General features: G+C 42.9%; 2 protein-coding genes across 5 annotated transcripts in view; one reads left to right on the plus strand and one right to left on the minus strand.

The window, feature by feature from the left end:
- Window positions 1–8,886, minus strand: part of srpra (SRP receptor subunit alpha) — a 60,377-nt gene extending 51,491 nt beyond the window's left edge. For all 3 annotated transcript variants that reach the window (XM_048562312.2, XM_048562311.1, XM_059638977.1), the window contains exon 1: window positions 8,665–8,886. In XM_048562312.2, coding sequence (XP_048418269.1) covers window positions 8,665–8,781 — 117 coding nt within the window. In that variant the 5' untranslated portion in view covers window positions 8,782–8,886. The remainder of the gene's footprint in view (window positions 1–8,664) is intronic.
- A 2,821-nt stretch (window positions 8,887–11,707) lies between these two features.
- The window catches only part of foxred1 (FAD-dependent oxidoreductase domain containing 1), a 47,272-nt gene continuing 45,632 nt past the window's right edge, over window positions 11,708–13,347 (plus strand). Inside the window, exon 1 of one of the 2 annotated variants that reach the window (XM_048562023.2) lies at window positions 11,708–11,944. In XM_048562023.2, coding sequence (XP_048417980.1) covers window positions 11,809–11,944 — 136 coding nt within the window. In that variant the 5' untranslated portion in view covers window positions 11,708–11,808. The remainder of the gene's footprint in view (window positions 11,945–13,347) is intronic. The other variant, XM_048562021.2, reaches the window with a different exon arrangement.

Raw genomic sequence — 13,347 nt, forward strand, 5'->3', positions numbered from 1 at the left:
CATTTTCCCAACCATCTCACTTCTTAATTTTTCAAAACTTACTGAAGGTTCAATTCAAGATCGTGTGCACATAAACTAGGCTAGTGTCATACATCATCAAAGGGTGAATTACCTTCCTGCAAATAAATTGATAGCTCCAGGTCAGTCATCTACGAATAAAGTTTCCTTAAGATACTCCTTAAAATATCTCTCTTTTATTAAGGTATCTAAGCACATTCTGATTCAATGCTAATTTACACTTGCATAGTGCTATGTAAGCTGAATTGTCCTGGTCAGCCTTCATCCCTCAAGTGACAATATCTACATAGATGAGTTAGCCCTTTGCTGACTATTGCTTGTGGTGCCTTGCTGGATGGAAACTGGCTACCATATTTCCAGTGAGATACCTTCATAACCAGAATACAACTGATATATGTCTTTACACAATGGTTAACACTGCTGCCTCACAGTGGCAGGGACCTGGATTGATTCTAATTTCAGGCAACTGTCCATGTGGAGTTTGCAAGTTCTCCCCATGTCTCAGAGTTTCCACCTGGTGCTCCGGTTTTCTCCCACAGCCCAAAGATGTGCAGGTTAGGTGGATTCCTCATGCTAAATTGTCTTACAGCATGCGGGCTAGGCGGATCAACCGTGTAAATGTGGGATTACGAGGATCATCGGTAGTGGGTCTGGGTGGGATGCTTTTCAGAGGGTCAATACAGACCTAATGGGCTGAATAGCCTCAATCTACACTGTAGGAATTCCATAATTACATCAAGAAATAAACGAAGCAAGCCATTAAACAGCAGCAGCTGCTGGAACAGAACTTCAAAAACAAACATTTTTCAAGAATGTTCCTGCATTTGTAGAAGTGCTTGCAATGTCGTATGTGTAAAACAATGGAAGAGATAAACAAAGGCATTAGGGCAAAAATCCAAAAAGATAAAATCTCTGAGGTACTTGAAAAGAAAAGCAAGCTGTAAAATTTTGCACAAGGTTAGAAATCAGACTTGGCGCAGCGGAGTCTTAGAAGCTGAAGGAACATTCACTAATGGTGAACCACTCACATCAGAAATGCTTGAAAGGGCAGAATTAAAACATGTAATCTTGGAGGGTTATAGGCCTGAAGGAGGGGTGGTGGCAAGACCACTGAGGGATTTACGCAAAGCATACAGGAAAATGGAATCAAAGTAAACTCTCACTAATGGTGTTTACATCACCTTTAAGGAGCTATATCATTGATATATGCTCCTCTCGCTTATGCCTTTATCATTTGGAAAGAAGCATGAGAATTTTAATTTCAAGATATTGCATGCCATTATAGGTCAGTGAACGCAGGGCTGATGAATAAATTAGATATTATTTATAGAAGGGTTCATGCAAGAAATGCCTCAAGCTTATATAAAAGTGGTGTATGGGAGGCTGGGTAGTAGTGCTTTCCAATTGCTAAGTCTAGTCAGTAACAAAGGCCTGGATGAGAATTTCAAGAATAGATTAATGAGATGGGCAGTGTTATGGAAATAGATTATCTTAACGATGGTATGGATACGTTCTTGGATGTCATCTTGGAGTCAAATATGATATTATAGTCTGGTACAGCCTCACATGATTGTGAGGAAATTGGAAAGCGTGACTAGGGGATTGAATTCGTAGTAGGGACCAAATACCATCGCTTTGGCTATTTGTTATGTAACATTATTACGCCCAAATAGGTACTGAATGTCAGTCAACCAGCCTGGCAATTTAGACATTGTAAAAGGGTTGAAAACAGTCGTGGATTTGTACAGCTGTGTGTTGACAACATACGTATGGAAGGTAACACCATGCTTTCAGATGTCACTTGAGGTAGTAAATTCACAACTGTTACGATGCAAGTTATGGCCATTCAGCAGATTATGTTTGTGTCACTCTTCTAATGAGCATCTCATCTGATGCCATTTTGCCCACCTTTTCTCGGTAAGCCTGCACAATGTTCTTTTTCAATGAAACATATTCGAATGCTTTTGAGTGTCTTGATTGAACCTACTTCCATCACATTCTCAGGCAGTGCACTACAGACCCTAATCATTTGCTGCACAGAAAAAAAAAATCTTTCCCTGACATCGCCTATGCTTCTTTTGGCAATTGCTTGAAATCTATGTCATCTCATTCTCAACGCTTTTCACGAGAAGGAACATTTTCTCCCCAAACATTCTTTCTAAATCTCTCATGATTTTGACCACTTCAACCCGATCTCCTCTCAACCTTTGTCTTTTTGAATTCTGCTACCTTTTCCAATCTATCTTTGTAGCTGAAATTCCTCATTTCTGAACCATTCCCGTAAACCTCTTCCAAACACTTTCCTTTATACGTTTCTTGAAATACACTGAACACAACATTCCTGACGTTAAACTAGTATCTTCTAGATGTTCAACATGAATTTTGACCTTTTATTCTATGTGTAATTAAAAAAAACCAGATATTCTATGATTTATTTACTGCTCTCTCAGCCTGCATTGCTACATTTAATTTACTAAATCTGCATTCACAAAAAAAAACCTCTGCTCCTGCACTGCCTTTGAAGTAACAGCCTTCATTTTCTGTCATTATATGCTCTTAGTACCAAAAGTTTTACCTCTCACTTCTTCACACTAAATCTCATCTGCCACCGATGTACTCACTCCACCAACATGTAGCTTTTTATCTTTTTGAAGTCCTAAACTATATTCCTCATTTTACAATGCTGGTGAAGTTCCTTCATTCATCAAAAATGTGCTTTGAAGTGCAAAGTCTAGCTAATAAAAACACTATCAGTAAAAGCAATCATCCCTCCCATATCTAGAAGTAAATGCAAAAACAAAACTGGCCCCAGGCGATTCCATTATTCCCAAGCCCAAAAAACATTTTTCTAAAACTTCATTCAGAGCTCATGGGCATTACTAATTAGGCCAGCATTAACTGCTGATCCCCAACTGCCTAGAGGTTTAGGCAAGCACATTGCTGTAGGTCTGGATTCACATGTAGACCAAACAAGCATAGCCAATTTAATTCCCTAAATGGCAATAAATTAGATGGATTTTTAGAATTTTATCTACATATTTCTAATAAACTAGAATTTCACTATCTGCTATGGTGGGATTTAAACCCATATCCCCAAAACATTAATCTGGGTTTTTTGTATTACTAAGTCAGTGACATTACCATGATGTCACTGCTCACTCAATTTAACCATTATTCCCTCTTGTCACTCAACTAATTTTGTATCCATGCTGTCACTGCCCCTTTTGTTCCATGGTCTCTAACTTAGCTCAAAAGTTTCTCAAGTGGCACTGTTTCAACACCTTCTGGAAATCCATGTGTACCACATCAACAGCTCTGTGATCATCTCTGTTACCACATCAAAAAGCTCCAGGAGGTTATTTGAACATTATTTTGCCAAATGAAATCCATGCTGGCTCTCTTTAGTTAACCCACATTGTTCATGTTTTTGCCCCAAATTGTTGTCTACAAGTTTCCCAAACAAAGTTAAACTGACTGGTCTAATTGCTAGGCTTATCACTATGTCATATTTCGAACAATGGGATAGTCCCCTGACAGCACCTCTGAGTCTAAGGAAGACTGAAAAATTAATGCCAATGCCTCTTCAATTTCCACCCTCACTTGCTTCAGAACTCTTGTAAAACTTGTCAACTTCAAGTATAGATAGGCTATCCACAACCTCAACCTTACCAGTTTTAATCTCTTCTGGTGTCTACATTTCCTCCTCTTTCACCAAGGCCATGCTAGCATCTTCCTCCTTGGGAAGTGCAAGTGCAAATAATCATCCAATACTCCAGCCAAGATCTCTGCATCCATATGTAAATCCCTTTTTGGCTCCTAATCAGCTCTATTCCTTTTTCTGCTTCCCTTTTGCTGATTATGTGTCCACAGCACACTTTGGGATTCCCTTTCTTATCCACTGCAAATTTTTTGGGGTCTCTTGGGATCCCTTGATTGAATTTCATCACCTTTCTGAACCTTACAGCTTCAGCCTAGTTCTCAAGTGTATTTTCTAACTAAGGTATGTCCATTACCCTTTATCAAATATTTACCAATTCTGTCATCCAGGGACCTCTAGATTTGTTTGCCTGATTCCCCCTTTGGGGGAATATATCTTAATTGTGTGTGAACCACCTATTTTTTGAGAGTAGATCATTGATCAACTACTATTCCTTCTGTCAATCTTGAATACCAATTTATTCAACCCAACTCCAGGTAGATGGTGTTAGCCAAGAATAGTTTAGCACAGACACGGAAACGGAAACAGAAGCCGTCACGGTTGATTCCCTTGCTACAAATTTCTTCCATTCAGTTGGTTTGAAAAGGTTGTGTATTCTGGTCAATATTCATCTCTCAACCAGCATTATGAAGAATGTACAATCCAATTATTTATTTAATAACTTGTTTTGCTTCTGCAACATAGTGCTATTTGCAAATTGATGGCATCTTTTAATATTGAAAAACTCAGGTCTGGCAGCATCTGTGGAAAGAAATCAGAGTTAACGTTTTGGGTGCAGTGGCCTTTCTTCAGAACAGCTAGACACTAAATGTTAACCGATTACTCTCCACAAATCCTGTCTAACCAGCTGAGTTTTTTCCAGCAATTTCTGTTTTTGTTTCTGCTTTGCAGCATCTGCAGTTATTTCCTCTTTTTTTGCCAATTGTTAGGAGCTGGCAACTCAAATCAAGAACATGAACCAGAGTGACAACTGCCAACAAGCTATTTGATTGTAGAGGCAGTAAATCATCAAAGCAATTCAGACTGGCTTTTTGATTAATTTCCCGATCTTAAGTATGAAACTAGTCTAGTACTTCAGATGATGTTTTTCTGCATTCTGAGCTTGTCACCCGAAGATCACATCCTTTTCACCCATGTTCCTTGAAACTCTCCTCAAAGACTGAGGCACTTGGGAAGAAATTCTTGACATCACAAGGACCTCTTCTACAAATGCCATAGCAGACTGATCACTCAGCTATTCAATAACAAGGAAAGACAGATAAATTCACCTTACTCTTACACTTCTCAATTGAGATCACTGAGGCTGGTTTGATTTCTATCAAAGAATGAAGAAAATATCATATAGCCTCACTTCTATCCTAACTGAAGCGAGATAAACACCATGGTGTAGGAACTGACAGTTATTCTATTCAAATGAAATGAAGAGAAAAACACTTACATTTTTTTGAAGATCCACTTTACAACTTCACAACCACCTCAATGTGACAGTTCATTCTATGTTTCATTTGCAGAAGCAACCCAGAACAGCTATTACGATTTGTCATTCATTTGATACATCATCCATTCCAAATTCAGCTGTTGACTGACTAACAAGCAAGGGATTCAACTCCCTAATGTGATTATAAATCCTGATACCAGTCTCTTTGCTTCACACAATGCTGAGAGACAAGAAACAACACACTGAGCAAGGGGGAAATATCATGCAGATATCCCCAGATCACAGTATGCCTCCTTACAGCTTATTCCTAGTTATGTTTTATGCAGAAGCAGATCGATCACAGATGATGTCTTCTGCAGAGAATGACGAAAAAATTTTCATCTTCATCCCGAAGCCCACAATGCAATACAATTAATACTGTACAGAGATTTAGAGACAAATTATATCCAAATGGGAATATGGAATTCTGCATTGGCATGATTGCAACTAGCACATTAATCATATTACTGTGTTTAATGCTGAATTACAAACGTGGCCATTTCTGCATTTCTACACCACACCTCAATAATATCTGCTATGCATTTCCAGCTCGATGAGTAAACAGCGATCTAATACAACGATATTCAAAGAGGACGTGATTTCAGATGCAACAATGAGGAAAGTGGGGCAAATCTGAGATAAAAGCAGATATCTTTAAATCAACATGCCCAAACTGGATTGTCCTCTGTAAATAAGAGTGAGAAGACATTTTGATACTACAGTTCTGCATGTCAGAGGCTCTGAAAATTCACAATCCACTTATTTAAAACATCTAGCCCAAGCTGGGAACACTGATAGCATACTGTTTAGACATTAGACAGGTCTTTCCCTGACTGAAGACTCACAAATGGCAGAATTCTGAAGTAAACCAGTTTCACCAACTCACTTCCCAATGCATCACGCCGCATGCAATATTAATTTGATTTAAGACCATAAGACCATAAGACATAAGAGTGGCAGTAAGGCCATTTCGGCCCATCACGTCCACTCCGCCATTTAAATCATGGCTGATGGGCATTTCAACACCACTTCCCTGCACTCTCCCTGTAGCCCTTGATTCCTTCTGAGATCAAGAATTTGTCGATCTCTGCCTTGAAGGCATCCAACGTCCCGGCCTCCATTGCACTCTGTGGCAACGAATTCCACAAGCCCACCACTCTCTGGCTGAAGAAATGTCGTCTCATTTCAGTTTTAAATTTACCCCCTCTAATTTTAAGGCTGTGCCCACGGGTCCTAGTCTCCCCGCCTAACGGAAACAACTTCCTAGCGTCCACCCCTTTTTGGCACATGCTGTAGGTTGCAGAGAGAGACATAGATAAGCTGCAGAGCTGGGCTGAGAGATGGCAAATGGAGTTTGCTGCAGACAAGTGTGAGGTGATGCACTTTGGTAGGAGTAACCAGAAAGCAAAGTACAGGGCTAATGGTAAGATTCTTAGTAGTGTAGATGAGCAGAGAGATCTCGGTGTCCATGTACACAGATCCTTGAAAGTTGCCACGCAGGTTGACAGGGCTGTTAAGGAGGCATATAGTGTTTTAGCTTTTATTAATAGAGGGATTGAGTTCCGGAACCGAGAGGTTATGGTGAAGCTGTACAAAACTCAGGTGCGGCTGCACTTGGAGTATTGTGTACAGTTCTGGTCACCGCATTATAAGAAGGATGTGGAAGCTTTGGAAAGGGTGCAGAGGAGATTTACTAGGATGTTGCCTGGTATGGAGGGGAGGTCTTACGAGGAAAGGCTGAGGAACTTGAGGCTGTTTTCATTAGAGAGAAGGTTGAGAGGTGAATTAATTGAAACATATAAAATCATCAGAGGGTTAGATAGGGTGGATAGGGAGACCCTTTTTCCTAGGATGGTGACGGCGAGCACGAGGGGGCATAGCTTTAAATTGAGGGGTGAAAGATATAGGACAGATGTCAGAGGTAGTTTCTTTACTCAGAGAGTAGTAAGGGAATGGAATGCTTTGCCTGCAACAGTAGTAGAGTCGCCAACTTTAAGTACATTTAAGTTGTCATTGGATAAGCATATGGAAGTACATGGAATAGCGTAGGTTAGATGGGCTTGAGATCGGTATGACAGGTCGGCACAACATTGAGGGCCAAAGGGCCTGTACTGCGCTGTAATGTTCTATGTTGTATAATACTAAACCAAACTAGGGCTGTGAAAAGTTCATTTTGCTTATTTGCCAAGCATAGACCCTTTCTGAAGAAGGGTCTAGGCTCGAAATGCCAGCTTTTATGCTCCGAAGATGCTGCTTGGCCTGCTGTGTTCATCCAGCTCTGCACTTTTGTTATCTCAGATTCTCCAGCATCTGCAGTTCCCATTACCAGTAATACTCTCCACTCCATTTAAAAGGTTTGCATTCTACTCCAAATATATGAGTCCAAAAATCTCAGTTGACAACTGTGTTAATAAATAGACACATTTATTTTCAAAAAAGGGCATAAAATATCCCATAGCACTATACTGAAAAAGGGGACATTCAAGTCCTAACTTGGCTAGTATTGAATTATTTGACCCATACCATGGAAACAAATATCTGAGTGTTATCACATTTTTTTTTGCAGACATGGCAGTCTGTAAAATGGATGCTGCAAATGACAACAGCAACCACATTTCGACAATACTTAACTTGAAGCAACATGCTCTGGGAAGCTGGGTTTGTGAAATATGCTAATATAAACAGGTGTGAGGCTAAAAAATGCACATCAGGTCAGACAGCATCAGAGGAGCGGTAAAGTCAGGATTTTAGGCCAAAACCCTTCTTCAGGACTGACATAGGGTTTTGGTCTGAAATACTGACTTTACCCCTCCTCTGATGCTGTCTGACTTGCCATGCTTTTCCAGTCTCACACTTAATGACTCTAGCTTCCAGGATCTGCAGTCCTTGTTGTCTCCATTGTCTCCACACTACAAAAACATATCTCTTTTTGAATCTTGTGCCAGAGAAAGATTGAGGCTCAATGTGAACATCTATTGATGCAGTGGGGTGGGCAATCACTACTCTCTATCGATGAAGTACAAATCTCTGTTTATCTAGTCAATAGGAGTCTGACACTGGAGGAAACGTTGCTCAATTCACTGTTTATATAGGATAAATGGCTGTGGATCAATGTCACAGCTGTTACACTGTAAATATCGCTAGTCAGTCATCTTTAGAGATAACACGTACACAGTTTTGAACTGTATAATAGCGATCTCAATAGAATGGGCCTGAAGCAAAGAAAGCTCTCTGCTTTAGATCGTTCCCTAACTTGTTCAGGGGCCGTCGGTAAATGGTTGTCGGGAAAGGGGAAATCAGCCAGAGCTCGGGGTTTCCTTCGATTTCCTCTCCCTCCCAGGCCATGGACTCTCTCCCCCTCTGCGGTCCAGACCCTGAGTCCCCTCTCTCCATCGCCGCGGTCTTGCTTTCACTCCTAAGCGTCTCCAGGTACCGTTCCCCGGGCCCTCACCTGGAGGATGACGCTCCGAATGAGCGCATTGACGGTGCCGCTGAAGGGGCTGCTGACACCCTGGAAGCACCAGAGCACGATGCCACCCTTACTGAGGATGGTGAAGAAGTCGAGCATGGCGCGAGCGACCCCAGAACCATCCAGAACAAACCGGAGTAGGATGCGTGTGTGTGTGGAGTGAAGGACACGTCAGGTCCGCGGTGCGTCACGTCCTAGGAGACGCATCACTTCCTGGAGACTGTCACCATGGCGTTGCCGGGGGTGTTGACACGAAGCTTGAACTTTCTTCTGCGCAAGGCTCACACTTGACAGATTTCACTGACAAGAAAATCCCAATGTGATTTAAAGATTCATTGTGTCCCGATTTGAAAAGAAGAATCCCAAAGGTTGCAACAGGTGGACCCTTAGAATAGGAGTCCCCTGATTGGGGCTGTTAATCTGGTCCAATCAGGGAGCCCTGGCTGACAGGTATAAACAGTCGTACTGTTCACTCTGACAGCTGGAGATCGGTGGAGGATATGTCATGTGCAAATAAAGCCTGACTCGGTGGTGGGGTTACTGGCCTTTGTGGAGTAATTTCAGGGACAGTGGCAGAAAAGTATGCCCCTGAAAATATTCACTTGCAACAGTCATCTTTGAGATGAGGTAAGCATTTCTGGCATCATGCCTTTATTTAGGAAGCTTGACTGTTGCTGCCATAAAGAATAGACCCAGTATGTGGAAAGAATGCATGTTTTTCCAGGTAAATGACTTTGAGACAGATGAAAAGCAGTGAGTAATTCTCCTGCCAGCTTGTGGAGTGCAGCTTTTTTGGCTATTAAGAGGCTAACTTTTTTGAGGCACCAAATACTAAAACCTTTCAGAGGTTGACTGATTTAGTAAAGGAATATTATAATGCCAAACCTCCTCTAATTCTGAGATGTGCTATCAGTTTTACTTGGCAATTTGAGAACTGGGGAATCTGTATTTGGATTTTTGACTAGGTTAAGATGACTGGCAAAGGCATGCGATTTTGGTTTAACCCAAAGTGTGATGCTGAGAGACCACTTGGTATGTGGGATTAAACATGCAAAAATGCCTACTAGCTGAAGCCCAACTGGACTTCAAACAGGCTCCACAGCTGATTTTTATCAATGGAAAATGTGACAAGTGAACCAAATGAGCTGCAGGATATTCTGATGGAAGTGGATACCCTTGCCAGCCCAACTTAGCTTGGGGAACACCACTTGAATGCAGGTAATTGCATAGACTCATGCAGGACATTTCCTGATCCGAGGGCTTCTAGGTCCAAAGCAAAACCCCATAACAAAGCCAAACCTTGGCCAAACAGTTTCAAAGTTCTTTAGGATCTGGGCTGGCAAGCCATTGTAGTTGCTGCCTGTATGTGGACTTGAGACAGCAAGAGACCCACTTGACCTAAGCTGAGTCAGAGACCTCACTGCTGAATATCCTGGAGAGTGCACACCCTCACAAGTCCATGTACATCTGGTTTGGAACAGTTAAATTGCTCAGCAATGCCCAAAACAGAACCATTCAAAATAAATGGTCACCTGGTTTTAATGACAGTTGATACTGGCACAGCCATTTCAGAGATTGTAAAACCAGTCTTTAACAAAACATGGCTCTGGACTCCAACCCTTAATTTTGCATAAGGTAGATTGAGAACCTGGACCAGTCAACCTTTAGATTAAATGTATAACTTCGGTTCTGGTCTCTCATATGCAGCACCTGGTTCAGTTGCTATTGATTGTAGTGAAGGTTCTGGCTGAAGCTTGATGTGGCAAAATTGACTGAGAAAGATTCATCTAGATTGGCTCAATGTTTTGATTAGAAATTGGCTGCCTGAGTGAAATCCAAATTAAATACCCAGAGGTAGGTTGACCAGGAAGCACTTCCATGATTTTGCAAGACTTGCCTTGTAGCTAAAAATAGAGGTGGCATGGCAGCTTAGCACTTCTGCCTTACAGCATGAGGAAGATGGGTTTGATGCCACCTTCAGGCGACTGTCTATGTGGAGTTTGTACATTCTCTACGTGTCTGCATGGGTTTCTACCAGGTGCTCTGGTTTCCTTCTACAGTCCAAAGGTGTGCAGGTTAGGTTGATTGGCCATGGTAACTACAACATTATAGGGATGGGGTAGGGAGTTGGGGCTGTATGGGATGGTAAGGATTTGATGACCAAATGGGCTCCTTCCATTCTGGGGGGATGGGTTCTATGACAGAGAGAATTTCAATCTCTCAGTTTGTCAGGGGTGATGCATGGCTGATTTTATTCCCAAATACTCGATCCATACTTTTATGACTATATCCATCCTTCCAGGCTCCCCAGAGGAAGTGACTTCATTGCATCCAACCCCTTAGGGTCAGTGTGGACTCAGTGAGCTGTACGTTAATAACAGATGACTTAGCGACAGGACACCAGTGTCCATAGATTATTTCATGCAGAATGCGAACAAAGAAAATGACTGAGGCAGAGAAAAGGGTAATACCCAAAATATTGACTGCCCCTTTCCTCCACATGCTGCCTCGCCTGTTGTGTTCTTCAGGCTCCAGTTTGTCTACCTGAGGGAAATATGGGGCGGGTTCAGCGCCTTCACAACTCTGCGGTTAACACAGCAATATGGGAAAGCACTGATAGACCACATGGAAAGGGCAAAGGCACCACCCTTACAGTGAGGTCAGGTCTTATTTTTAAATTCCCGCTGTAATGGTGCAACAAGAAGATATCACGTAACGAAGGAAATGCGGATGCTGTAAATCGGGAACAAAACCAGGAGTGGCTGGAAAAGCTCAGCAGGTCTGACAGGGACGATCACCGCATTCGCAACGTTAACTCTGATTTGTTTTTTCTCCACAGACGTTGTCAGACCTGCTGAGCTTCTCCAGCAATATAACAAAGTGTGGAGCTGGATGAACACAGCAGGCCAAGCAGCATCTCAGGAGCACAAAAGCTGACGTTTCGGGCCCAGACCCTTCATCAGAGAGACATTCCGTTCTGTTCCCGATATCACGTGATGAGTCGCCGTTTCCTGCGTGATGACGTAGCGGACGGCAAAACGCGCCTCCTGGGCCGTGCGCGCCCCTCTCCCTGCCACCCCGTGCACGCACCGCCACGCATGGGCAGCAGCTCCGGCAGTTGCTGGAATGTTGTCCCGAGTCGTCCGTACATGCTGGCCCCTGGGCTTCCCGAACCGCTGCCCCTGTTTAACCAGCCGAGGGCCAGGCTGGGTCGCCATCAGCAGCAGTGCCCGGTTCCGGAAACGAAACGGCTTCGGGAAAGGTAAGGGGCTTCAGCCTAACAGAGACAAGAATTGTCTGTCGCCCGCTGTCTTGCCTTTGTGGCAGCATGACCCTCAGTGTCCCCAGCAATCAACATTTAGTCGCTTTCTGGCATTGTCGAAAGTTCCATGAAGTTTGGAGAACTAAAAGCCTGTGAGGAGAGAGAGAAACACACTTAGTTGCTGGGACCTTTCATGAGAACTCGGAATGTGTATTATTCCCTTGAAAGCCTGTCTTACCACATTAATGCTACCAGTGACATCGAATTGGCACTGGTCAAAAACAAGGATTTAACTAGCCTAAGAGGTAGTAGGAACTGCCAATGCTGGAGTCAGAGATAAAACCGTGTGGAGCTGAGGGAACACAGCAGGTCAGGCAGCAGAGGAGCAGGAAAGCTGACATTTCGAGCCTGGAGCCTTCTTCAGAAATCGGGGAGGGGAAGGGGACTCAAATAAATAGAGACTAGGCAACAAAGTGTGAAGCTGGATGAATACAGCAGGCCAAGCAGCATCTTAGGAGCACAAAAGCTGACGTTTTGGGCCTAGACCCTTTATCTCAGCTGTTGGGCTCCTAAGATGCTGCTTGGCCTTCTGTGTTCATCCAGCTCCACACTTATCTCGGATTCTCCAGCATCTGCAGTTCCCATTGTCTCTGAGACTGTAGGTGATGATGGGGAGGAATTAGTGAGGTGGGAGGAGTGGATAGGTGGGCGAGAAGATGGACAGGTCAAGGAGGTGGGGATGAAGGGGTGCTGGTCTTGGGATGAGGTCGGGGTAGGGATATTTTGAAGCTAGCAAAGTCCACATTGAGACCATTTGAGTTGAAGGCTCCCAAGGCGGAATAACTATTCTAATCCTGTTTTCCAGCACTTGACCCATAGTTATGTATGGGTGTGGAATTGTAAGTGTGGACCTAAGTACTACTTTAATGTTAGAAGCGTTTGCGTGTCTCCACCACCTTACAGCGAGTTCCGGATTCCCACCACCATCTGCAGAGAAAATCAATTTCCTCACGTCCTCTCTGAACCTTTTGCTGGCTACCTTTAAAGTTATGCTGTTTCGTTTTTGATCTATCTGTAAAGAGGAAAAAAATGCTTCGCATCCCATTCTGAGGAAGGATCATTGGACCTGTAGCGTTAACTCTGATTTTTTTTTATCTTCACAGATGCTGCCAGACCTGCTGAGCTTTTCCAGCAACTTGTGGTTTTGTTCCTGATTTACAGCATCTGCAGTTCTTTTGGTTTGTCGTCCTATCCGCCTTGTCCACGTCCCTTCTAATTTTACAGATCTAAATGTCTCTTTATTACTCAAACTTTCCATTCATTCAACACCCTGGAAAATCTCCTCTGTACACCCTCCAGTGTAATCACATCCCTGTTATAATGTGGATTCTTGAACTAGCTGG

The sequence above is a fragment of the Stegostoma tigrinum genome, chromosome 32, assembly GCF_030684315.1.
Source record: "Stegostoma tigrinum isolate sSteTig4 chromosome 32, sSteTig4.hap1, whole genome shotgun sequence".
In the NCBI taxonomy this organism is placed as follows: Eukaryota; Metazoa; Chordata; class Chondrichthyes; order Orectolobiformes; family Stegostomatidae; genus Stegostoma; species Stegostoma tigrinum.